The sequence below is a fragment of the Colletotrichum chrysophilum genome (genome assembly GCF_026319265.1).
Source record: "Colletotrichum chrysophilum strain AFK26 chromosome Unknown scaffold_239, whole genome shotgun sequence".
Taxonomy (NCBI): domain Eukaryota; kingdom Fungi; phylum Ascomycota; class Sordariomycetes; order Glomerellales; family Glomerellaceae; genus Colletotrichum; species Colletotrichum chrysophilum.
In genome coordinates this window covers 28,555-54,424 of record NW_026517526.1, presented here as the reverse complement: position 1 = coordinate 54,424, position 25,870 = coordinate 28,555, and the positions used below count along the sequence as shown (strand labels likewise).

Genomic DNA, 25,870 nt, shown 5'->3' with positions numbered 1-25,870 from the left:
CAAGGGTAGGCACCTAACAGCGGTGAAGCAGGCCGGGTTAGGCGGCGTACTGCGGCAGAATAGTGGGTCCAACGGAGCCGGATCTCGGTAACTGCTCCGGCGAAGCCGGAGATATCAATCCGGGCTCTAGCCCGTGACATTGCAGAATCGCTCAGAACCGTCTCGACCTTTGAAAGGTGCAAGTTCTGGCTTTTCTTCTCGATCGCCCGCCGCTTCTCGTAAAAGTCGGATGTATCCTGCCATACAGCGAAGATTCGTTCCGCGCACTCCCTGTCTTGCTGAGCAGTTGTCGGGAATGTGGTGTCGATCTCTGGGGTCTCGTTCACGCGAACATGTTTTTCGTACGCGGCTGACAGAAGACTGACATGGGCGGCGTCCCTCACAATACCACGAAAGGCCATTGTAGCAGGCTTCGCCAGTTCTGACCTCCGTCCAAGGGCGCCAATACTGTCATACTCTCCCAAGAACTTGGAAGCACTGTCCAGTTGAGTCGAGATTCCTTCATATCAATCTCTGTTATTATTGTGCCAAGCAGGGATGAGAAACAAAACGAAAATGAAAAGCGCAAGGCCAGATGAAACGACATATGCGCTGCCTTGCTTCCAAGCTTCTTCAGGCAAGTTGGGAAGAATACCAGAACCCAGTAACAATTACGGATTTGCGGCTTCTGATGAGCTTGTGGCTTTTGAATTACTCGCTGGTTGTTTGGTCCTGATTGAACGTTCCGTAAGGCTGTCATCCTTCGACCATAGTGTCAAATATATGCGATGTTCTGCGCAGGCTTCAGGGGCATTATCAGCGGATAGGCATGGATGTCAGGCCATTCAACTTGAAAAGTTGCTTCTGTGGCAAAAGATGTCTATGTACTCATGGCCAAAACCAATTCTGATGTTTATGGGGTATCAAAGGCTCAAGACACAAAATCAGAATGCGCAGTATCCGCAAGACGAGCATAACAAAGAACAAGCACCTCCTGTCTAGAATTGAACACCTAATTGTGCAAAACTCTACGCCTTGCGTCTCTTTGCGAGCTGTCTCCGAGCATTGTCGCCAATCTGGCCACCTTTGTGTACCAGCTGTCCGTCCTTTGTTCGGATTTCGAAGTCCTCGGCCGAAGTCCACTCATTGGCTGCTGTCTTTTCGCGGATTATTTCACGTCCGGCCTGGTTCTGCACGTCTCGGCGGCCATTAAGCAGATCGTTGCTCAGTTTTGCCTGCTTCCATGGTCAGTGGCCATTGAGAACTTGAGGGGAACAAGGAGGGACTATGAGTGACATACGGCGCGTTCCTTTGTTGGGGCGGTTGCGAACTTTGCAAACCAGTCGGCCCGAAGCAGAGAATGGACAAGTATCTTGCAGTCCTAGGCCTCATTAGTTATTTACAGATCAGGACGATAGATCAACATACCAGAAGCTCCTTGACCATTGCAGACCATCTCTCGCCAAAGGTGGTGAAATGGTCCCAGGTCGACACGGTCCTCTCACCCGACCAGAGAGGTTTCATCGTGAAGCCCCTTTGAGCATCTTCAGCAGCAATCTGTATCCAGTGTAAGCCAAGCATCCAGCATCACATACCCAATAACCATTGACTCACCAGAAGCTGCCAGCAGATGACCTCAATCTCGACATCTGTGATCTTATGATGGATCACCGTGTTGAGCCGGTCAGAGGCGGAGTTGTCCTCCTTCAAGAGATCCCAGTCGGCCTTGCTCAATCCTTTGGGTCGCTCCTCAGTCGCTTTGCGCTTCCTCGGATCATTTGTCGCACTTGAACCACTGACGCCTTGTTCCTGGGCTTCTGGGAGCTTGCTATCAGCTGTCTTCGCCCGGACCTTTGCCAGGCGTTCCTTGGCTTTTCGGAGCTCAAAGAAGTCATTGGTGCTTGTGATGGCACTGTACATCTCCTGGATATACTCAATGCACTTCTCCGTGCTCTGGGGCCACGAGTGATCTTCCTCTGGCGTCAGCCCAGGTTGGCGCTTGACATGACGATTATACGCATTGTTGATCTCCGCAAAGTGCTCACGGTCCTTGATGATCCCCTGATAGATACATAGGGCAGGCTTATCAAGCTCTGCGACCAGCAGAGGGTGGTCGGATACAACAATCGCTGACTTTGGGGCCCGGCTTGAACTCGTGGTCGCCTGTTGGGGTGTGACTGGAATGCTCTCAGTGACTGTTCCCGGAGGGGAAGGATAGTCAGCAGGACTCGGACCAGCCGATGTCGCCGCTTCCAGAAGGCTCTCGATCTCGAGGCTCTGTTGCATTTGTTTGAGGCTCTCGATCGCCTGGTCGGCCATCTCAGAGTTGGTAATGGCAAGGTCGTAGATCCATACGTGGAATCTGGTTACAAAGCTCCAGATTTGGCAGAAGTCCGCTCTGTTATTCAGCAGTGTCCCGTAAAAGGCCAGCTCTGGGAACAGTCGCGGCTCTTGGTAGTATCGGTACGGAACAATCTGCGCTTGGAGTTGGTTAGCATCTTCCCGATCGTTGAGAGGAGTCCGTCGTACATAAGATGAGGTCCAACATCCATTCCTTTTGGTTGGCCGCGACCAATGGGTCTTGCAGGATGTCAAGGTCGACTTGGAATGTAGCCTCCATATTCTTCCGTGGTGTTGCAGACGGATGAAGATCCCGGGGAAGAGAAGTATCGCCAGGGGAGGCAAGTCGCGAGGAGGGACAAGATCGCGAGCAGGTAGGAGATCGCGAGAAAGAGTATCGCGAGAAAGAAGATTATCGCGAGAAGAAGAGTATCGCGAGAAAGAAGAGTGTCGCGAGAAGAATGTCGCGAGAAAGCAGAGTATCTCGGGGAGTAGGAAGGTCAGGAAGAAAAGGCCTGGAGGAAGAGTTCGGGAGGTGGTGAGGGTAAGGTGGGAGAAGTAGAAGATGGGAATGCGGGTGACGAGGTGAAGTTTGGTGAAGTCGGCCGTGGGTGGTCTGGTGAAAATTTTGGATCCTATTCGTGGGAGGAAGGTGGGAGATTTATGCGAAAGGAGAAGCTCCCCGGTGAGCCTGAGGTCGCTGTAGTGATTGAAGTCAAGGTGAGCTTAGTGAATCCCCAACCGCTATCGCCAACCTCAGACGACTTCCCAAAAGGGGAATAGGCGAGCTCGACACGTCGAAAAACTTTCAGACGCGTCTACAAGACCTCCGAAAGGTGAGAATTAACAGCTGCCCATGCCGTCCACGTCCTTCATCTGATAGAAAAGGGGCATCACGGGGTCGCAGGTGAGAAGCCTGTCAGTAAGTAGCATACCGGAGGTGAAGCCAGACGCCCTTCAAGCAAATTCTGCAGACCACAAGGTATGCCATGAATCAGAAATGATGTTGATTCTACGTGCATGCGATACTATCCGATGAGATCTGCCGGTGCAGGTAATCTTCCCTCCATTTGATTCGGCGAAGCACGCCTTCAATTGAGCCACTCGTTGTTGAGCTTCAACCGTAAATCTCGCGACGAAGAAGTAGATACACACGACAGAATTACTTCCAGAGATGGAGTTGGATACATTCAATACGCGCCTTGGGTACCCCGACGAGGTCCTTACGTCGCTCCTTGCGTAGTCGGCTCTCGCTGCCAACCCCTGGAATACGTTCCATATGAACAAATATGCCTTTTTGTTCACATTGCCGTGATCTTTCTGTGCTGGGAAGCACGATGGAGTGATTCAAAAGCAGCTGCTCCCAAAGGATGTCCCAAGGGCAAGAAATTGAAATGAACCCTGCCGCTGCGAAGTATCGCGTACCGTTTCTCCCTACACGTAGATCCTACGGGCTCTAACGAAATCTGACCATAGAGAGCAGTCTTTGATTGTAAATAATTCTGCCGCGAGAAGGGCACCATGAATCAGAACATCTGAATCTTCATCGTCGGGTAAACGTGCGATGGCCCAAGTAAAAACGAACGAATTGCCCCAGAATCAACCATCATCAAACTTAATTGGCGCAGAGCCACCGGCTCGGTTATTATGTCCCGGAACACCCTGTCTGCCTCCCACTCTGTGTCCGATCTGAGTTCTTTTGACGATGACTCGGCCTTTTGTTGTACAAATCTCCAAGCCATCCGTGCTTTGTTCTAAGACATTTAACGTCCTGGAGAACTTGCGAGTGAAATTAGAAAATTTACCCAACCGTGGGCTTGTGATAGGAATGCAAATCGACCATCCTTTTCAAGATTCGGGTTCGTGGCCACAGGTTATTACAGGAAGAGCTGCGTGTATTGGGGCTTTATAAACAGCATCGCCAGAGGCTTTGCGAGCGACATTGTCGGCCCAGCTAAGCTGCTTGTAGATTTCAAGGATTTGCTTCCGCTTCGTAGTCGCATTTCGTAAGTGGTCAATGACTGCCGCTTGGATTGTCGTCGTGCTGACTGCGAGGGCCGCCGCTCGGACAATATCCCTTGTCGATTATAGGGAATGGTATTTCTACGAAATGACATCGAAGTTGGTTGGCTTTAATTGACGATGAGACAATGAAAATAAGGCTGTTTAAGAAGAGTTCCCTGAGAGAGAAACGGAAATAGCTCGGGTATGAATGCGATCTCGTACATGGCTTTGATCGTTGCCGCTCGTGCGCTGGTCGATTAAGGGCCCCTGGGACCTCTCACAGGACTTTCCGCGTACCTTAGACCATCACAGTTACCAAGCGCTCAAGATTGCCGTGGATAGAATCTTCCAGTCACCAAGAGAAAGCATCCGAGACGCGTCAGAAGTCGCGTGGGATTGGTAGCAGAAGAATAGGAAATGAACAAGTGGTCTCCAAGATAAAGGCAGCATTGAAAACGCCTTTTTTGTCGACGTTCTCGCCGACGTCTTGGGCGGCAACGACAGCCCTAGAAACCCAATTCAATACCTTCGTAAGATCAGCTGAACGAACCCATTGATGTTGCTACTTTCTACGACTAGGCCACGCCTCCAAAGTAGAGGCCTCCAAGAGTACCACGTTGCCGACCAGCCGGAATGTGCATGAGGCGGAGGATGTCGTTCTGTACCTCCGGCATGCCTATGTTGATGAATTGGGCGTTATGTACCACTTCCTTGGGGGAAATAGTGATGGACGTGATGTTCGGAACAATTTAGTTATCCCAGGTGAGACCAACTACTCTTATCGTGAGTTTACTATATATCGAGAAGTATCCGATGATAATAGGGATATTATCCTTGTTCACCGGAGCACCGTCATAATATTCCATAGGCTATCCAACAAAGATACTTATCAGCTTTAGTGGCTCGGCGATATCCACCAGGTTAGCTGCGGATAGGAAAGTCTGAGTGCCAGCCGTGGACTTCGCCTTCTTAGTACCGGTGTTGCTAGCTAAGGCTCTGCCAGTCTTAGTTCGATACTCATTATGAATTGAGGCTCCGGTGCTTGTTTCTTACCCCAATGCCTGAGGATCGCGAAAAGGACGTCTGGAGAGTCTGTTGCCGAGATGTTGGCTGCCGTGGTGTCCACATACATCGGACGGCGCGAAGTGAGATGGCAAGTCTGACTTATATCCCGCATCAAGGTACTGCTTGTTACCCTCTGCAGTCGACGGGCCCGGCTTTCCATGCATACGTGGAGATAAATGCGAGATACTGTGGCATCGTGCAAACAGAAAAGGCAGTCGCCCGGTAAACTATCAGGCAAGCTTCAAGGTTATTCGTACGTCGGACTGTCATCTTCAGGTCCGAGAACAGCGAGATGGTTTTCTGCTGTGAGGATTCCATCATGTATCTTCTTCGTCGACGGTATCACTAAACGGCTGGCGTTTTTCGGGTCCATTGCGTTTGTGGCTGTCGTCTTTGTCCCTGCTAGAGGAGAGGAGCATGAATAGGAGGTTCAAAGCCGTTCGTGGTTATGAGCTGGAGACTGTCTTCGGGAAGCTTATCGCGCTGCTGGTAATTCGTGGACTTATACTTTTTCCGTTGTTCCAGCTGGGCGAGAGAAGAGACCGAACATCACCAGGTAGTCCTGGAGTGGGCCTTGGTGGGATAGCTTCTGAATCCAGCGGCTGGTTTACGCGCCTTGCGCCTGAGTTACGATATTCGTCTCATTTCGGGCAAAAGAATGATCCGCCTTGAGGTATCTCTCTATTATCCACGGCGTGGTTAACGGTGCCAAACTCCCGAAGTATTCGCAGCATTGCAATATATTCGCATATTCGTTACTCTGTACCGCGTGCTAGGCGTGCCATATCAAACTTGAACTGTGGCTCTTCTTTTCAGCCTTCGTAGCTCGAGCCGGCGGTGCTTGAGCTCCAGTCAAAGTATTCAATCTCAAAGACGATAGCCCCTGAGGAAAATTCAACGTAGATGTGCAAAGTGCAGTAAAACGCTGTGGCACGACCATTGCTTCGTGCCTTCCTTCGCTGCTTCCTTCGATGTGTTCATCTCCTTGCCTTGGTTTATTTTCGCGTATGTATCAACCAGGCTTAAATCGATAGCCGGCTGCCCACCGCGACACTCTCTTTCGCACTCGAGCGCGAGATGAATACAGGGAGGAACCTGTCCAGTTACTCCAAGCTGCCGCCGTCAAAATAGGCGAGGGCCCCGGGCTAGGCGCAATGGGACGAACTCATGAAAATACTCCGGAAGTAGGTACATATGAGAGCCTGGTGATTGTTATATGGTAAAAGAAACTCGTGCCAAACGAAACAACAGGGTGTTTACAATTACGATAACCCCAGGTTCAGTTTGCTCCAAAGGACGACATCCCCAATGCCGAGGAGACTTACGGTTAGTTAGGGCGAGGCCAGTATTTTTTGTCTTCCGGCGACCGTGGTAGTTGTAATGCAGATCTTTCGTCTTTGGTCTGCCGCCTACATCTTGTAGGCTGGAATGCATGAGTATCGCTAGCTATGCCACATGTAGATATTGAGTTGTTGGTCTTTGCGTTGTTGAAGGAAGTGTTGATCGAGTGGCCCGACTTAGACACTTGGCGGTGCCTGTGTAAGGTACCGTGCCTTCGATTGAATCCCAATACAGCGACAAAAGCCGTGTCAGCACATATGAATTATATGGATCCTAAGCTTTTTCCGCATGGTGGACATGAAAGCAGGAGAAGTCGACGAGGACGGTGTAACTTTTGACCCGAGGATGATGAGCGTTTTCGACTTCTCAGGAGTGAAGGTGTTGTGTCGTTTGTATTCTAAAGGGAGTATAACTTATCGTTTCATATTTGTACCCCTCATTAGTCGAGTCGCACTAGTAAGACGGGCAATAGCGAGCTCGACGTCGTATTTCAAAGACAATGTCCCGTGTTCCAGCCTTTCGAGTGGCTCCGTCCGTCGTTTTGTTGTCCTTGTGCAGCTTTGCTTAAAGGATTCTAGTCGATGATCAGCGTAAATAGGCCCTCTAAGACAGTTGGTCCATTGTTATTAGTGAAAGGCCTCTGTGGATGGTGCAGAAGACGTTCGGAACGGACAATGTAGAGCAGCATATGACTCAGGTGGACACAACGACATCATTTCTAGGCTTCGAGGCGCTTCGTGTCTTTCGGTCTGGACCAAACTTCTTCCATCAACTGCGTTGGCCCCCGCCAGTGGGTGATGAGATGTTGCCGCATCGCATTGCGGCCGGGGCCCTGGGCTGGTTCGAAAGGTCGCAGAACTTTTGAGATCGAATATTGAATCTTCTGCGCCACTGATACGAGAGCAGGCGAAGGGGCCATCGGAAAACCGGTGAAGTCCTTGACCAATGTCTCCGGCACAGGACTACCCAGACCTTGTTTTGTAGCCCAAATTTCGGCAGAGGTAGGTGGTTTATCCGCATCATTGGCCAGACCATACCATAACCAGGAGATCATGACAATCCGCCGAATCAATCTGGTGGAAGATGCCGGACTTGTAGGCTTTGTAGGTCACAAGGACAACTACAAGTATGCCGACGATAAACAGAGGCGCGACGTTGACTTCGACCTCAATCTTTGCAGTTGAAGGTGTTGTCATCGTTTCTAATGCTCGCTCCCGTCTAATCCACAAAGGGAAGCGGTCACCTTAGTCCACAGCGGAAACCAACTGTCATGGGATCCAATGGTGTGAATGTGCATACTCTTGGCTCTTGGGTACCAAGGGTTCCAATAATTGTACAATGCCATTCTGTGTTTCAGAACAGAGACACCATGCAGTGATAGCCATGGATTTCCGCCGACCAAGATGTTGACGTGTGACCTTTTCTTTGTTGTTCTATGGCTGATTCCCGAAGGGCCCGGATTCAAAATTCACCACACCAGGATTGAATGCGTGCTGGCGCCTATCGCCGTCTGTTTCTTGATGTTGTTGTAACATTCTTAGACTGAATCGAAGATGGCAGCGTTGCTCGAATAAAAGCTGTTAGTCTTCACGCCAGCTGTCCAGATGATATCCAAGAATGGAGGGATCTTGGTCCAGGCATGAGATGGAGGTTCTGTCGACTGCCTCCAGAAGGTTGCTGCAGATACGTCAAATATGTACGCGACGCAAAAAGTCCATTTTGAGGTCGCATTTCAGATGAAGCCGCGGGACGCCCACGATGCCGACGTTTATTTTACCCCGCTTCACCGTGTGGAACACCAGCGAGCCATCTCGAATATGGTTCAACAAAAGCTCTCATGAGTCTGATGTTTTGGTCCGACGTTGTTTTTGAAGGTTGCGCCAAGGTAGGAAAATCGGGTCGGAGCTACGGATCTTATATGGCTCCTGGTAACCTTCCCAGGATGGGGCTGTGATACAGTGAGGCCAGCCTTCTCCCATAACCTCCGCAAACAAGAGCTTATTGACATTCTGCCCCTTCAGCTTGCGGGTAATTATGGACTCGGGAATCATGCTAGACCTTGGGCAACTGCCATCCAATTGTGCTTTCTAACGAGGCTAATCGGGGACGTCATGCTCCCAAGTTGGCTTCATACAGCGACACTATGGTTGGCCCCCAAAGGGCCCGGCTTTGATGCCTACTCTTCCAATGTTCTTGCCACGGCTACCAGACGTGAGAAAAAGCCCCCGAATACCTCATCTGGCAAATTGCCGCACATGCGTAATTTACTCGGGGCAAGGCCGAGCTTGAGATCGTAACATAGAGCGAAGCTGGGCCCGGGGGATGTGTGCATCGCGGTAATCCGCTTAATCCCGCTTCATTGTGTAGGACACCATGCGAGCCATCTGCAAGACGGTTCTACAAAAGCTCTCGCGAGTCTGAGGTTTATTCTGAAGTTGTTTGTGCTGTTTCTGGGAAAAGAAAGTGTTCTTTTCTGGATGTGACGTGTGAGACGCGCAAGGGTTTGTAGGTCAGCTCTTCGTAAATAAGATGAAGACGAGATAGAAGGCGGGCAACTGTAACAGATCCTGGAACACCGGTGTTGTTCTAAACAAAGCCCCGGCAGCAGGCGGTGATCTATCACCTCGCCGGCTGAGTCCGCTGGCTTGTCCACCGCGTACCTCTAGCCCCCAGATGTCGTTTCCTCGCAGCTGGGACTGGTAATGCATCTTGAAGGTTGTGCGCCGCGTCTTCGCTTGTAAGCTACATGCTTGCAAGAATCATTTTGAAGAATGCGTTGCTTTAGCTGGCTGTCGCCGTTTCATCCGCCCCTTTTCCGTCGGCCCAGAGCGACGCACATCGGGCTTTTATTTGGGAGCCGCGTAGGGATCCCGACATCCCCCATCCTACGAGCTTGCCCCGCCACTTAAGGCCCTTCAGTCTCCAATCTCGGCTTCGTCGCTGTGAGGGGCCGTCGCCGACACGCCGTGACCATCATCATCCACATAGCCGCGTGGGCGTCACCTGCGTAAGACCGCAAGAGCGTAGCACGTAGACCCGTTATAGTAAGGGCCACCAAAGACGAATTCGTCCTAATCTTTGCCATTTCCGGGAGGGATAGAAAGGCGCCCTCTCGCTCGAGCCGCGAGCGAGGCCGACCTGGCGTGCCGAGTGTCGCACGGCCTCTAGCCCCTCATATTTCCACGACGAATGACGGAGGGACAACTTGCAGCACAATTTCCTTCCAGGATACAAGCCTGGGAAGACATCTGCGTGCTTCCAATGTACCGTGTTCGCATTAAGGGCCCGTGGTTTAGGAATAGGAGTTGAGAAATGAGGTCGCTGCGGGAAGTGGCAGCGATATTGACGGAGAGAACTGTAACAATGTCGGTCTAGGTTCTTACGTCCAAGTGCTAACAGCCGAAAGCATTTGCTCCTTCAGCAACATCGCTTACTCCTTCGGTAGGATTTGACTCCTCGTTCTTGAGCATATGTGACGACGTCTCCCAACGAACGATAGTATCGTGTGCTGTCTTGAGTAGAGACAAGTGGATTGCTTCTTGCTGTCAATCTACACGTATTCGAGGCGGATATTGTCACTCTCGATTCTGTGTCTGGCGTGTTGATCTCATCGACCAATATGATGACATTTCTGGGCGGGTTTTTCGAGTTCAAGAGCTCGTGGTATCTCATGATCGTGAGGCGGAACAGAAGAAGTGGCGTCGCACTTTCTCGTGTCTCCTTAAAGATGATAGACCTCTGGGACGAATTCATGCCCGGTTCCGTTCGGGGTGGAGGGTCCATGTTGATCGATCATGGTAGAAGCCGCCCTGTGAGTGGATGCAGAAAATTCAATGAACTGTACTCAGTTCGGTTTGAGAATGATCAAGCTAAAGTATCCGTAGCAGGCGGTACTAGTAATCACTTCCACTCAAGCGTTGCCCTAGACGGCCGGCTTTGGCTTTTACATTCTCCCTCGACTCTCCGTCGCTGACGGCCGATTTCCTTGGAATAGTCTCAATCTTCCTGTCCCCGCGCATAGGCTGCGTGCTTTCGGGGACAACTCCAGAGGCGTGGGTGAGGCTGTACTACAAAAACCCCCAACCCAGCCCCCAGTGTGCACCAACGTCTCAGTCGGGAACTGAGGCTCCTTTCCCAGAGTCAGCGTCAGAGGCCTTACAACTATTGTTGTCTGTTTGACTCGGAGTGGCAGTCTGCGGCCAACACCGAAGGGGCATGGCGGGGGAGATTGCTTCAGAGAGCGGCAGTGTCGATGAACTCTATTGGGTTCGACTTTTCTTCCGCTTGGAGAGACGATCAGTTGTCTCTCGGTCATCTGATCCTCGAGCAGGGCGCCAATGTGCGAGAGGCGTCTGTCTCAAAGACGATGAAGTTCGAGGTTGAATGTGCGCCCGCCAGAACTACGAGGACCTATGCTAGACCAAGACACGAAGATTGCACTCGGTATCCTCTGGGGAATGCCAACATAATGGCTGAAAGTCCCCGACCCAACACCCAAAGGACACAATGATAGTAGAATAACGGCCCCGCACAGCGATGCGTTTGCTCATCCAAACATAGCCTGGGTATCATCTATGAGTGCCTGCAGGCTGCATGGCTCAGGGCCCGGGGATCTGGTGATGAGGCTCATTCCTCCGCCTCGGTAGCAGAAGATGCGATGGCGAAATTGATTGATTTGAACGAGAAGACTAAGGACAGTTGGTGGCCTTTAAAACCTTTCGTCGGCATGGCCTATGAGGACTTGCATGCTGGGACGCGGGGGAGGGCCCGGGGATACGGTAAAGAGGCCCATGCCTCAGCCCCGGTAGTGGAAGATACGATGATGAAGGTGATTGATTTGAAGGAGACGACAGAGAAATATGGGCGGCTTTTTAAGCCATTCGTTGGCATGGTCAACGGCGGGCACAGCATCATGGAGAGATGTTTGGGTACCTAGGAGATCACAAGGTGGCAGGGGAGATAGGGAATGCAGAGAAAAAAACGTGTTTGGACCTTCATGCAAGCTCCGCGAGAAACAAATCGCAAACGTTTGGGCAGAAAACGGGAAGCAGCAATGAGCATCTGTCCCCACCAAACGGCCCAATCCGCCTGTATGTCACTGAGATGTAGCAAAACAGCTTGCCAGTGGTAGAAATGCCAGATCAATTGTCAGGGTATCTCTATGCCTGCTTGAGCCAATTCCGTGGCCAATCCAGAAACTCTAAAGCAAACCATTTTGCGACCTCACCATTATCCCGAGAACGCCAGCCGGGCCGGACAACCGCCAGCACATACGAAGAGCAAGCTTTTTTGATGTTTTACCATTGGCGACGTCCACCACGGCCCCTGCCGCCGAAGCCACCGCGGTTGCCACCCATGCCCGACTGGTCGTAGCCGCCGTACTGGCCCTGGTTTCCTCCAAAGCCGCCCTGGCCAAAGTTTTGTTGCTGGCCCGCTTGGCCGCCGGCGTTGGCGCCTTGGGAAAACATGGCAGACATGGTGGCGGGGTCCATCTGGCTGGGGTCCATGCCCTGGCCCATCATCTGCTGCATCATGGCCTGCATCTCGGGGGGCATGCCGTCCATGCCGCCGCCGGGCATACCTCCCATACCAGCTGCCTGGGCCTGCTGGGCGCCAGCCCCTCCACCGGGCATGTTCATGCCGCCCATCATCATCATGCCAAAGTCCTCCATCATCTTCTTGTTACCGGCGGCGATAGCGTCGGCGTTGTACTCTCCACGGACAGCCTCTTGCTTGGCAGCGTAAAGGGCCCAGGTGAACTCGTCGAAGCCGTAGTTGAAGTAATCACTGATATCCGTACCGGGCTTGCGCCAGGGTTTCTCGTTTTCGGGGAGGTCTGTAAAGGTTAGCTGGGTGCGATGGGAAGCGCAGGGCGAGTCGTGCTTACCCTCGTCAATGTTGACGGCGGTGATGGGTTTGCCCGCAGGAGGGTAGGGAGGGTTCGCGTTGACGTCTATGGTGGACTTGGAAGCGGCAGCGGCAGCCTTGTCGGCACTGGGGATGCCCAGAGGGAGGTCGGAGGCAGCCGGCGACTCTTCCTTCGCTGGGGCGGCCTTGACGGGCATGTCGTTGGAGGCGGACCTTTGAGGAATGTTTCTGATGTCGCTGTATCGCGATTGTCTGTGGTTTCATGAGCTTCAAAGAAGTCTTTAACTTTGTGCTGGTGAGTGGTTGTTGAGACGTACGTTGGGGGTGCAGCCTTTGTGCCGTCTTTGCGCTCGGTGATGATGTCGATATCCTGAGGAAAGCGCCAGAACAGTCAGTCACTGGCTTATACACGGGCGGCTTACAAATACGCAGAGCGACCAGAGGTGCAGGCAGAAGCTTACAGAGTCTTCATCATCGTCTTCGTCCATGGCTCCGCCCTCATCCTCTTCCTCACCCTCCTCCAACTCGTCATTTTTGGACTCTACTTTTGGCGACGGCGCCTTGGGTGCAGCAGCATTTTCGGTCGCAGGCGCAGGCGCAGGAACAGTCGGCTCCTCGGGCGCGTAAAAATCATCATCCTCGTCGATATCCATTTTCGCGACTTCGATGAACGGCTCTACGTTTGGAACTGGTGGTGGAAGCAGTGGCGGTGGTGGTGGTGGTGTTTTCGGTCGAGGCTTCACAACGACGCCTTTCGCAGCAGGAGCAACAGCAGCGGCAGCAGCTTCCCAGGACATCCAGATGGAAGGCACGGGCCATCAACAGCAGCAGCAGCAGCAGCAACAGCAGGTGCAGTCAGCATTGCCCAATCAGCGCCCCGGTCTAGCAGCTTCGGTGTGGAACCCCGGAGGCGGCATCTCAGAACGCCGAATAGCCAATCCCAGGCGGTCGCAATCCACGCTGGCAAAGGCAGCAGCAGCTCAGAAAGCTGCAGGTGGCCCGTGCCCTCCAGTCCCTGCCGCCAATTCTTCTTTCGCGTTGACCGCGCAGCGACAGCAGCAGCAACAGCAGCCAGCACAAGAATCAGCAACAAACAATCCAGCAGCTCAAGTCCACGGCCATCAGCCTCACCCTACCCCGGCTTTCACCTCGAACACGACCTCGGCCTCGCCTTTCATCTCAATCGCAAACGATAATACTACTGGCTCTACTGCACCAGAGAACTCGACCGCCAACATGTCGCTGTTCGGTGCGAAAACTGGCGGTGGCTTGAGCATCAACACTGGTGCTGCCAATTCTGCGTATGTTTTGCCCTCTTTCGGGTCACTGCATTGCCAAACCCGAGTCTTGCCCTTGCATTGTACCTCAATATCTTGCTAACACTGTTCTGCTACAGCGCCGGCCCTTCGTCGACACCCGCAGCTGGCGGAGGACTCTTTGGAAACACAGCGGCCACAACACAACCTGCTACGAGCGGTGGTCTCTTTGGGGGAACCCAGACTGGAGCTGCAAGCGGAGGACTGTTTGGCAACAAGCCATCAACACCCGCGACTGGCGGCCTGTTTGGTGCATCTACCACAGCTTCTCAGCCCCAGCAACAGGCCGGAGGTCTATTCGGCGGAGCGACAACAGCAACACCCCAGGCCCAGCCCCAGCAAGCGGGAGGCCTTTTCGGTCAGGCGGCGAATACCACAACCCAGACAGGCACCACAGGGGGAGGACTGTTTGGAAACCAGACACCGGCGCAGCAGACGGGCCAGCAGCAACCTCAACAAAGCGGAGGACTGTTCGGAGCGGCCCAGCAGAAGCCAGGGGGAGGTGGTCTATTTGGCCAGTCGCTGTCAATGACCCAGCAGCAGCCATCAGGACTGTTCGGTGGCGGAAATACAAACACGCAGGCGCAACAGACACCGCAACAGGGTGGCGGCGGCCTCTTTGGCTCGAGTCTTGCCCCCAGCCAAGCCAAGCCTGGTGGTCTTTTGTAAGTGATTTTATCAATCTCTCCGTGGCTCATGCTAACATCTGAAAGTGGCGGCGGCGCTTCAACCCAGCAACAGAACAACACAGCTCCCGGCCTGACTATGGGTCAGTCGACCACGCAGCAAACCGTTCCCGGTGTAAGGGTGGACCTTTCGAACGTCAAGGGCACGACCCGCTTCAACGACCTCGAGCAGTCCCTGCAGACCGAGATGGAGAACTGCGACACCATGATCCAGCGCTTCATGAACCACGCGTCCGAGATCAGGGGTTTCATGGCGGCCCATGGCGGCGATCTTGCTCAGCTCACCAACGACGTCACCTGGCTGCAGCGCAAGTACGAGGGCGTCAAGACGACCCTGGACGAGGACATTGTCACCCTGGCACACCTGAAGGATCTTGTCAAGTCGGATGCGGACATCGCAAAGATGGCATTTGCTGGCGCCGATCAGCTTAAGCTCCCTGCGCACTACCACCAGACGTGGCTCACCCGCGGTGGAACCGGCAGTAACGCGCCGAACGGCAACCAGGACCGCAATCTGGAGGACGTACTCACCCTTTTCTCGAACGAGGCCGACAGGCTAAAGGAGCTGCACCAGTTCCAGGTGCAGAAGATCAAGGAGATGGAGCAGCACATGCCAGGTGTCGAGCACGGCCTCTACGAGCGGGTGCGCGCCCTGCGCGACCAGACGCAGGTTCCCGCGTTCAACATGGTCCTGGACCTTTTGGAGACGATCAAGATGATGGGTGACAAAATTTACGAGGCGGCAGGTGGCATTGTGGATGTCCGCGAGAAGCTGACCCAGCTTCAGCGCCAGTACCCCACCAAGTGAGGAGATTTGTGAAGGTTGGGCTAGAGTAATGATGAGGCGTGGGCCGGGGGACAGACGCTTGGCATAAGGGCTGTGGGAAGCATATGGCGTTCAGGATGGCTAAAAAGTATACACCGGCAGCATGGCAGAATCGAGCGAGCTTCGTGCACAAGATCCGGCTCCGAGATACCGGTGACGTTGGCTCACGTGGCATGCAAGTTGCGGCGGCATTCCCTCAGCCACGATGGCGTCAAGAATGGAGCCTGGAGATACGGCGATGTCGCAGCTACGGCGCCAGAAAAGCGCTTCGGCATGGGCACGGAGAGTCACGTTGTGAAGTATATAGAACATGGCGGCACAGGTCGTTGATACCCAATGTCAGATACCCCTGACTCACCAATTTGTCCAGTCTCGATATGTGAAATGCAATGCTCTTGTGTCTGTTGTATATGATGGGTATCTGGGAGCTGTCCGCTCAGCAAAGCCGTTCATCCGCCCAACGCCTGATATGCTAATCCTCATTCCTCGTGAGGTAGGCAAAGTCTCTGCAGATCCTTCCGCCTTCGCTACCCCCTCCGTTCCTTCAAAAAATGACGCCGTCTCTCTCTCTCGCCACGATCAATACGACCCTTCGCGGCCGCCGTGGTCATCATCCCCACCATCGTCGTCCCCAAACTCCCCGTCGTCAAAGTAATTCTCCGCATCGTAGTCGCCCGCATCCTCGTCGTCGTACTCCACATCCTGCTCCTCCTCCTCGCCGCCCTCCTCCCACTCCTCCTCGCCCTCCGCGCCCTCGGCATCCGGCATCCTCTCCAGCGCCTCGAGGGTCTTCTTCGCGCCCTCCGGCCCCGCCGCGGGCTCCTCGACCTGGAACACGTCCTCGGCCGTCGGCAGCGCCGTGATGCGCGACAGCCGCAGCCGCTTCGCCTCGCCGCCGCGGCGCTTCTCGCCGGGCGCGACGTCGTCGCCGTCGAGCGTCGCGTGCAGCTCCGCGGGGAAGAATTCCTTGCAGAACGGCCGCGAGCCGAACTCGGGCAGCGCGCGCTCCGGGCGAGCGAACTTCTGGCTGTACGTCGGCACGCCCGTGAAGGGGTCCGCGGTCGCGCGCGTGCGCACGCCGTACTTTGCGTTCACCTGGTCCTGCCCGTAGAGCTTGCGCGTGTTGGACGGGTCCATGCCCCAGGTGCGCTTGCGGGTGTAGAGAGGTCCGTCCTGGACCTGGCGGCGGAAGAGGAGGAAGGCGTTGACGTTGGCCTGTTCGAGGGCGGAGAGGGGCTTCGCTGTCGGGACGGCGTATTGCTGTTGTCGGGAATGTTAGATTGGCTGGGGACTATGGGAAAGGGAGGAGGAGACGTACGGGAAAGAGCTCCGAGGGGCGGGTGTCGGGTGCGTGTTCGCCATTGTCCCAGGAGAGTTGGGGGCCCGTCTTGCCGCCGCGGCCGCCCCGTCCTCCGCCTCGTCCACCGCGCGACATGGTCCTCGGTTGTATCGTATGTGTACTTCCTTGAGGGTTCTATGTGGGCGGTTGTTAGCGATTGTGTGCTGTAGAGGTGGCTGCTGGGATTGCGCCAAGGTGGTTGGCGGTTTGGCCTCGCTTCGCTCGCGTGCCGCGGCTGAAGTTTTGCAGCCTGTGCAATTATGGGATTGACGTACCGTTGTTGCTTGTAAGATTGCGGGAAAGTGTTCTGACTAGGTGAAAATATGGAGGAAGTTGCAGAGAGTCGTTTGGCGTAATGCCGCAAGATCGTTATATGAGTCGAACGAAAAAGAGTCAAAGTCGGAGATGCAGTCATGGTTGGCGCCGACCTGGAGTTGGACGTCTTGATTTTTTAGCGGGGTCAATTGGGGTAATGGTGGCTTGTGATTCGTTGAGGTGGCTGGTGTAGCTCTCCCGTGTCTGTTCTCCGCAGACAACAATCTGTGTAAGTAGCTTTCAAGATAGGGAAAACACATTCAATCTTTGTTAACAATCACAGGGTTTCATCATTCTACAGTATATGTAGAATCGTAAACAGGCTGTTATTAGAACCAACCATCTGCTCAGCGTGACAAAAGCCTCCATCACGCTTGTTCAATGAACCACGTTGGTGTCGTGAGATTTAGCTCAGGCAATGGAAAAACTGGATAAGAGCGACGCCGTAAAGCCCTGAGATGCGTTAAAATGAATTCAGCCGTGCCTCACGAAGTTGATTTTGCTGCATTCTGATTCTTGTTTGGACGATCTCACCCACACAGCCGTGACAGTCGGCATGCGTGTGTCACTTGCATAGCTTACCTTACCTACCTTACCTTACCTTACCTGTAGAGGCCTCTCATCCCAGAACACAACTATGTCACATTGTTAGTTGACTAAAGACTGGCAACTTGTGCAAAAAGCCATGATCGTCACTTACAGCTGGACCAGTAGGCACGTAGCGGGGTCTTCACCCTTCCCGCTGGACGCCGCTGCCCCGCTACCGCCACCCCTGTAAGGCACCCAAGCGCTACGCACCCAGCACACGCAGCTTGCGGCTGCCTTATCTTATCTTAGCGTCCGGGGACCCTTAAACCGACCAGGAAGCTTCCAGCTCCCCGCCATCCGCAAACCTCCAGCTCCTCCAACTTGCAGACATCACCAATTTCGTCTTCGCCTCTCGCCTCGACCTAGCCGCACCACCGTCACCAAAAATTGCTATGTCAGACCCCGTCGTCCCCAAGATGACAACCGACACAATCCCCATAACCGGGCTCGACGAGCTCACAGCCCACCTCGACGACCTCGTCGCCTCGCCCGAAACGCCCCTCCAACCGAAGATCCTCGACGACATTGAGCTCCAACTCACAGGTCAGCCATTCCGCCTCTCTCTCCCTCTCCTCGTCCTCTTCTGAAAAGCTAATAACGCCATAGAATCAAACATCCCGCCCCTCCTCCCAACCCTCCTCCCAAAACTCACAACAATCCTCAAAACAACCCCCCACGACCCCGCCCCCATCGTCTCCCTCACAATAAAACTCCTCTCCCCCGTCCCCTTCACCCAAACCCTCCAGCTCGCCGACGAATCCTCCCTCATCTCCGCCCTGCGCTCCCCCGCCCCTTCCGCCAACCTCCTCGCCCTCGCCATCCTCGAAAAGGCCGCCGCCACCCCCTCCGACGCCGCCATCCTCTCCCTCATGCCCAAAGTCGTCCTCGAGCTCCTCCGCCGCTGGCTCTCCTCGCCCCAAGTCGAGGTCGGCGAGAAGGCCTCCCGCGTCATCGGCGACCTCCTCGAGACAGACTGCGAACTGCCCCCGCCCGCTGCCCTCCCGAGCCTCACCGGCACCGACCTCGTCCGCCGACGCGCGCCGGGCCAGGGAAGGATGTGGCGGCGCCTCTTCCATGACCGTGAGCCCTTCGGCCTCGTGCTCGCCCTCGCCCGCGGCGAAGACCCCGCCGAAGACGTGAAGCTGTCCGAGCACCAGCTGTCCCTCGCCCAGGGCCGCATCCTGCGCGTCCTCCCGCGGCTCGCGAGCTTGAACATCGTCGAGGTCGGCACGTCGCAGTTCCCCGAGCTGACAGGGTCCAACGACGTGGGCCTGCTGCAGCTTGCAGCGCTGAGGATGGTTGATATGGAAGATACTCTCATGCACCTCAGCCTGATCGACTTCTTTGAGACGCTGGTGAGTGTCATGAGGGTGGCGGAGCAGTCGCACCGGACAATGGGGATCCTGCGGGATCTAGTAAGGGAGGCGAGCAAGGACGATCAGATGCTGAAGGAGGCGTTGAGGAGTTTGCCGGATCGGACTGTGCCCGAGGAGTCGGAGCAGTTGAGGACGTTCATCCGGGATATCATGTCTGCACGCGGCTGAGCAGCGTAAATGTACAAAAATGGCATGGCGTTTGGGAAGCATGGCACTGGTCTGGGACAAGCATGGATGGATGTCTTCAATATGGACACGAACTGCGAAAGGCCTCGGCAATCCGAGCCGGGTACAATAATTTTACATGAAATGATTCCCCCTCAATCTATCCATTACGCCTCTTCCTGTGCTGCACCTGGTTTTTGTACGCTCGTCCTCCAGCTCAACGCCTCATCCTGGCCGACGCGTCTCCCTCGGGCCCGTCCACGTCCGTCGCGTGGCTCAGGATGCTGTCCCTGCGGTCCACGTCCACCTTGGTCATCCCCTCAATACCCAAACCGACCTCGCCGACGCGGCGGAGCACCAGGAGTAGCGCTGTCCGCAGGTCCGACGTCAGGTCCTTGCCGAGAAGCTCCACGACCATCGGGTAGAACTCCTTAATGTTCTTCGAGAACGAGGTCACGGGGAAGGCGGCGTACCCCTCGAGAACATCAACAACGACGGGGCGCCAGGCGACGATGTTGCGGTGCTGGCTGTCCTCCTCGAGCGCGACAAAGTCCTTGATGATGCTCTTGCACAGGGGAATCAGGGCCTGCTCGATCGCATCGCGCGCCGAAGCGCGCTCGTCGCTGTCGTCTGCGTACATGCGGAAGAGGATGGCGACGTAAGTAGCGGCGGCACCGCTCTCCTGCTTGAGCAGATTCGGGGCCTGCTTCATAAAACCCTCGCGCCAGAGGCGCATCCGCAGCTCCTTATCGGCGTTGAACTTCCTGGCAAACAGGTAAGACTTCTTAAGCAGCCCCATGAGCTTGAGTAGTTCCGCCGTGGGGATCTGGGAGTAGACAGTGTCGTTACTGAAGAGCTCGTTGACCGTCTCGATCATGAGCAGCTGAAGAACGCATCGCGAGATGATACGGTTGAAGTAGCGCCGGCGGGCGGCTGTAACGACCACGGGCTGTTGCTGAAGGTTTGATGAGGGCTTGAACTCCTCCAAAGGTGCTTGGGCCTGGGGTGGAGCCGCTGCTGTCGGGGTCTTGAGGTCGTCTTCTTCTACCGTACCGGCGTGGGCTGCCAGTGAGTTCGTGTCAGCGTCGTCGCCGTTCTTTTCAGAGCCGTTGATCTTCAATGACTCCTCGTCGACCGGAGTGGTATCAGCAGTAGGACTGAGAGGACCGGCAAACTCGAGGCCGTTCGGGGGCAGATCGATTGAAGCTGTCGAGTTGATGGTAGTGGCGGAGAAGAGCTGGTGAGCTGTCGTACGAGCAAACAGTTCGCAAAAGGCACCGACGATCTTGGTCCAGTGCTCATGCGAAAATTTCGCGACGTTCTTCAGGATGAGCTGCTGCAAGCAGTTGCTGCCAATTCTGGAAATGGTGTCGTTCTCTTGGCAAATACAAAGAGCTAGCAACTCCAAGAATCGGTCCAGCATGTACTCCAAGGCTTCGAAGTAGTGCGTAAATAACGTGATCATGTTTCGGAGAGCCTGGATCATGGTGGTGGATAGCCAGACGGACAGCTCCTCATGGTTTAGCGCATTGTTGAGGTCAGGCCTGGACCGCAGCACCATGAAGATGGGGTACAGCTGCTGGCGCCAGAGAATGTCCCAGAAATCAGGTGGGAACTCGCCTCCATATCTCAGCAAGGCGTCGAAGAAGTACTCGAGAGCATTGGACCGGACCTCGAGATCCTCGCCAGTCATCAACACGTCATGGAAGGCAAATAGGACTGGGAACCAATAGCCTTCTTCCACTGACGTGCGGTTCTGGGATCTTTGCAGTGTGTCTGCTGCTGAAGTGTGGATGTCGCCGGTTGCTGACTGTCCTTTTTGAGACAGAGGACATTCTGGTGTTTTAAGCATGCGAGGGATGATGGACTTGAGCGACTCCAGCGCTTGGAGACTCTTCTTTTGGAACTTCATGTTCTTTGAGAACTCGGTAAGACAAACAATCAGGTCGGTAAAAGCACCCTGTGAAATGACCACGCCAAACTTGGTCCTGTAAACCTGTGTGACATTCTCATAGGCAAGGCTCACAATGCTTTCGTTGGTCTCACGCGCAGCGACGGTGAAGACACCAAACATTGTTCTCCAGCCAGAGCGGATATTATCGCCCCGGGCTTGAATCATTTGGATCAAGCATCTGAGCACCATGTCCTTGACAGCAATGTTTGTGGAGTTGGCCAGAACATGTTCGAATGGCTTCAAGAAGTCCTTTTGGAATTTGAAACCAGCCAGCTCCTCGAGTTCCATGAAACGCATGGAGAGTTGGCGTAGAGAGTCCAGGGCGAAGAATACGATGGTAATGTTGTTATGGCAGCCGACGCGGTTGAAGTGGTCACCCATAACATCCCAGATATTGCTCCACTCGAAACGCACACGCGTCATGTTGTAGTAGGCGATCTCGACAATCTTCTGCAGGCTGTAGGTACGTGGGGAGTCGTTCGACCCAGACACCTTGATTTCATCCCAGCTGACTTCCGTCAAAGCTCGAGCGAAGTGAACGATAGCCTCTCCATTGAGGTTGCCCGTGTTTGTGAATATCCTGTCAACCGCCTTGATGACTTCGTCGGATCGACTCTCCAATGCAATCTCGCTAGAGAAGCCTTGGGGCCCAGCTCCCGGCCGCGGTTGGCTTCTTCGGCGCTTAGACTGTGTTGATGACCGAGAATCGCTAGTATTCTCTCTCTGCGGCGGCATAAAGCGTGCCTTGGACACATCAGGAACAACACTCTCATCGACACCGCCGGTAATGAGCTGCAATCGGTCCAGCTGACTGATACACATGAGAACATCCTTCCAAGACGACCGGAGCACGTTGCCCTCCGTCTGCCCTAGTTCCAGGATGACCTTGAGTGCCTCCACATTCTTCGCCAACATCTCCTGTGGGTTGTTGAGGTTGGTAGTGTTCTTCAGGGCGGATACGAACGCTTCGCGAGGGGTCGACAGGTCAAAAACGCAGGCAATCTTGGTTGCCAACTTCATGCCCTCCAGGCACAGCTTGTTGATCTCAAGATTTTGGGTCTTCTGCATCTGGCTTGATAACGCAGAGAAGTATGACATCCATGTAACATCAAACATGGGTCCAATGTGTTGGAAGGAGGTAGCAGGAATGAACTTGACACCCGATCGTTGCGCATTCCTGCGTTGGTTCTTGTACAAGGTCTTGAACAGCTGCTCTGATCGAAGCGCAATCTCCTCGGACTGTTGCAAATAGGCCTCTCTCTGAAGGTCGCGGCCCATGTTCGAAAGCGCCTGGCCGAGACCAGCAGCAATGCCGGTAGATGGTGGCGGGACGGCTCCAGCAGCTGCAGCAGCTTCGCGCTCACTCTTCAACACGATTTCATTGCTGGCGATTTCATCATAGATTCCTAGGAGGTACTCATCGGGCAAGTCCGCGTTGTCGTTGATGCCGCGGTTGTTCTTGATGAACTCCTCCTTGCTCATGCGCTTAGCGATCTTGCTGCTGTGCAAGTCGGTGTTGAGCATGATCACAGAGTACGCCAAAACGTAGGCGGTGTCGGCGTTGGCGAAAGCGTTGGGATTGCCCATCACGTAACGTTCGGCAAACTTCAGCATGAAACGATCAATCTTCTGTGCCTCTCCCGGCAGACGGAATGACTGGAGAAAGGTACGTAATGCGTCGACGAATCGTTTCTTGGTAAAGTCCATGGAGTCGACGAAGGCGTGCATGATCTCAATGTTCTTGGGGTCACCCTCACCCAAGAACTCACCGATCTGCGCCTTGTCCAAGCGGTCTTCGGTGAGCAGGAATTTGGCAATATCCGCCGGGTTGTCGCTCGGGATAAAGCCATCTTGAACAAGGAGCTTCACTCCTCGCTTGGGCTTGAAGTTGAACTGCTTAATCGCGTTGTTCATGGCTGTCTTCCGCGCTTTCGCCTTCTCCAGGAATGCAGGGTCATCTTCCAAGACAGGTGTTGACGGCAGGGGTGTTTCGAAGCGCGATGGGTTGTCGCTCATGCTAGGGTCAATTGAGGGACGCAGGTCTTCGGAGTTTCTCGTATCACCATCCGGCCTGACCCCATTCGCATCAGGTCGTACCGCAGCAGACCAGTCGACCATTGACCTCAGTGAGTCCACGAGAGCATCCAACGCGACCCGCTTCATCACATACTCCTTGGGAATCTCAGGTTCGGGTTCGGTATGAGGTGCGATTTGCGCAACAGAAAGCGGTGGTGGCAGGATGGGCCGCAGTTGCCAATCACCTCCGTTCGTGTTCTTTGAGCTCTTCTCCTCGTATTGTTGCTCCTGGGCGGGTGTCACCGGCACGGCAGCTGTTGAGAACTTGGACAAGTCCTCGATAATGGTCTGGAAGATGTTGTCCACGCTCCTCTCGCAATCGTAGTTCAGGTACGTCTCAACCAGGGCCCGTGAATCTGCGCAGAATCTGTTCAAAACGTTGACCACGTACACCTTCTGTGTAATGGGAGCGGTTCTCCTGGCCAGCAATGCCAAGTAGATCTCGTTGAGAAAGACTGCAATTTCCAGCTATGCGACATGTTAGCATGACATTCCTCAAGACAACTGCCGCACCACGTACCTTGAAAGACTCCCGCATATACTTGAGCATGAGCCAAAAGATCTCGCAGCATACGTCGAACACTCTATCGACAGAACTGGCTCCGTTTCGCGTTATACTGAGGCACAAATAGAACTTGATCGCTTGAAGAAAGGTCGTAGGCTCGTTGCTCTTGGAGTTGGTAATGGTACAGATTGGAGAAGTGAAGACAGCAATGTTGTTATTGAGGAGTGTGTGAATAAGGTGAAGGGAAATGAGCTTCGAGCGCATCGGTTGGCCGCGAGGATCGTATAGCTGGTCAGGCGGCAAGACCTTGGTTGAGAGATTGCAAAACGATCGGAAGACCAAGTACGCGTCCTTGATGTACACCTCGTCCTCCGCATCCAGGTCGTCGGTGTTGTCGTCGACGGTCGATTCAGGAGAGGACTGCTCGGACACGGATCTGGCTGCTTTCCTTCCGGGCTTAATCTCGGTGACCATGGTGGGACCGTCGCCCAAATGTGAGTCGTCGAAGCTCTTGCGGTGCTCGAGGTCCTTCAATGTCAGCTTCCCATTGCCATTCTCCGCATTGCTGGCGGGTCCTTGCTCGGCACCTTCTGGTGTCGGGGAATCCTCTCTCTCTTCGTCGCCCTCGCCAGCAACGCCTGCGCCATTGACAGATTCGGTCTGCTCAAATGTGACGTTGCTCGAGCTGTGCTTCAGCTTGTCCAGGTTGAGGCGGGCCTCCTTCATGTGTAAGCGGGTCTTGACGCGCTCAAACACGGTGCCGACCATCTGGGTGAGGGTGCCCTGCGCCATCTGCTGGTTCGCAGTGCTCCGTGAGAGGAGGAAGACATTGTATACTTGACGAACGGCCTTCAGGAGACCGGCACCGTGGACAACAATCTTGTCATTGAGAACGGCGGCCAACAGCGACTTGACGATCTGCAGCTGGACCTCGACGGCGGTCGTCTCGCCTTGGAAACAATCGCAGATGGTATCGATGGCGCGCTCAATGAGGGGAGCTTGGTCGGCTGGAGCATCTTGCTGGCCGTCGGAGGCGCTCGGGACGGTGAAGTAGGAATATGATATGAGCTTGCCGATGCAGTCGAGTGCGCTGGTGGCGAGCTGGACGTTGCCTGTCCTTGTTGCCAGCTGCAACGGGGCGAAGACAATCTCTGGGTCCGGGAAATTCGGCTCGCTCTCCTTGATGGCGGCGAGGGTCTTTTGGAGGGATTCGGTAAGTTGCTTGTTCCTCTGGGCCTCCTTGGAAGCCGCGATGGCCTCCAGGGAGGAAGTGAGGAATTTGAGGGAGCTCATGGGGGAGCAATGGAAGGCCAAAGTGCCATTCGCGTTTCGAGGCGGACGAGTTCGTGATCAACGAGGAGAAGTCGGAGATTGATCTACTCCAGCAGATGCAATCGAAGGTAAGCTTGAGCTGGGCCGGTCATCGAGGGGCGCAGGCGCATGTGCAGGGCGGGCAGGGGGTAGGTATTAAAGTAGGTAATTCGTGGAGAGCCCGGCGATGCGAGATACGTGTCGTTCGGAGGCGACGGCGTCCTTGGGGAGTAAAGGACGGGAAGGTCGTCGCGGCGGCACAAGGGGAGCTTCCGTCGTCGTCGTCGTCGTCGGGCGGAGGGTGTTTGATGACGGTCGTTCTGAAATGAAGAGAGCGGCTCTCCGTATTGAAGGGGTCTTCCAAATCGAAATCCAAATCGAAATGGCCAGCACGGGGCAGTGACGGTCCAAATTTCTTTGAATGGAGGGACCCCTGGCTCTTGCTGGCGTACTGCTGCTAGGTGCTGCTGCTGCCGGTCCAGCGAGAGGACACCAACAAGGTACGTAGCTTGGTTCTGGGGATAAGATACCAGATTTCCTGATGCACGGAGAGGGAGCTGCACTGTGCTGAATAGGCAGCAGAAGCTTGGGATGTCGGCCGCGTCAAACACTGTATCAAACATCAATTGCTACTGTCAACGGTCTCCATCTTTAATGTAGCTGCTGCGAGCTGGAGCCAGTCGAGCCGGTGCAGCATGTGGTTTACGTGGCGGACACTGGGCCAGGGAGGATGCAGTGCTCCACGCTGCGTCATTATGTCAGCTCTCTCGCTAGACATGGGGCGTGGTGGTCCATGCTTTGATAAAGCGCTGAGGT

At 54.4% G+C, this 25,870-nt stretch overlaps 7 protein-coding genes across 7 annotated transcripts; 2 read left to right on the top strand and 5 right to left on the bottom strand.

The window, feature by feature from the left end:
* Positions 1–158: 158 nt before the first annotated feature.
* Positions 159–401, bottom strand: COL26b_013585 (uncharacterized protein; the record flags this gene model as incomplete). Its single annotated transcript, XM_053186181.1, has 1 exon — positions 159–401. A coding segment is annotated over one exon (243 nt), but the record flags the coding sequence as incomplete, so codon positions are not given.
* Positions 402–1,007: 606 nt separating this feature from the next.
* Positions 1,008–2,599, bottom strand: COL26b_013584 (uncharacterized protein; the record flags this gene model as incomplete). Its single annotated transcript, XM_053186180.1, has 5 exons — positions 1,008–1,214; positions 1,280–1,360; positions 1,408–1,536; positions 1,594–2,459; positions 2,509–2,599. 5 exons carry the CDS (start codon positions 2,597–2,599, stop codon positions 1,008–1,010), a joined length of 1,374 nt encoding a protein of 457 aa, XP_053029887.1.
* Positions 2,600–12,026: 9,427 nt separating this feature from the next.
* Positions 12,027–13,250, bottom strand: FIP1 (cleavage polyadenylation factor subunit fip1; the record flags this gene model as incomplete). Its single annotated transcript, XM_053186179.1, has 4 exons — positions 12,027–12,565; positions 12,617–12,834; positions 12,915–12,967; positions 13,059–13,250. The coding sequence occupies 4 exons, from the start codon at positions 13,248–13,250 to the stop codon at positions 12,027–12,029; spliced, it is 1,002 nt and encodes a 333-aa protein (XP_053029886.1).
* Positions 13,251–13,833: 583 nt separating this feature from the next.
* Positions 13,834–15,407, top strand: COL26b_013582 (uncharacterized protein; the record flags this gene model as incomplete). Its single annotated transcript, XM_053186178.1, has 3 exons — positions 13,834–13,898; positions 13,994–14,578; positions 14,627–15,407. The coding sequence occupies 3 exons, from the start codon at positions 13,834–13,836 to the stop codon at positions 15,405–15,407; spliced, it is 1,431 nt and encodes a 476-aa protein (XP_053029885.1).
* A 597-nt stretch (positions 15,408–16,004) lies between these two features.
* COL26b_013581 (uncharacterized protein) lies at positions 16,005–16,860 on the bottom strand (the record flags this gene model as incomplete). Its single annotated transcript, XM_053186177.1, has 2 exons — positions 16,005–16,685; positions 16,744–16,860. The coding sequence occupies 2 exons, from the start codon at positions 16,858–16,860 to the stop codon at positions 16,005–16,007; spliced, it is 798 nt and encodes a 265-aa protein (XP_053029884.1).
* A 1,199-nt stretch (positions 16,861–18,059) lies between these two features.
* Positions 18,060–19,211, top strand: COL26b_013580 (uncharacterized protein; the record flags this gene model as incomplete). The annotated part of the gene is made up of 2 exons (XM_053186176.1): positions 18,060–18,210; positions 18,274–19,211. The coding sequence occupies 2 exons, from the start codon at positions 18,060–18,062 to the stop codon at positions 19,209–19,211; spliced, it is 1,089 nt and encodes a 362-aa protein (XP_053029883.1).
* A 214-nt stretch (positions 19,212–19,425) lies between these two features.
* COL26b_013579 (uncharacterized protein) lies at positions 19,426–25,036 on the bottom strand (the record flags this gene model as incomplete). The annotated part of the gene is made up of 2 exons (XM_053186175.1): positions 19,426–23,706; positions 23,759–25,036. 2 exons carry the CDS (start codon positions 25,034–25,036, stop codon positions 19,426–19,428), a joined length of 5,559 nt encoding a protein of 1,852 aa, XP_053029882.1.
* Positions 25,037–25,870: the final 834 nt, after the last annotated feature.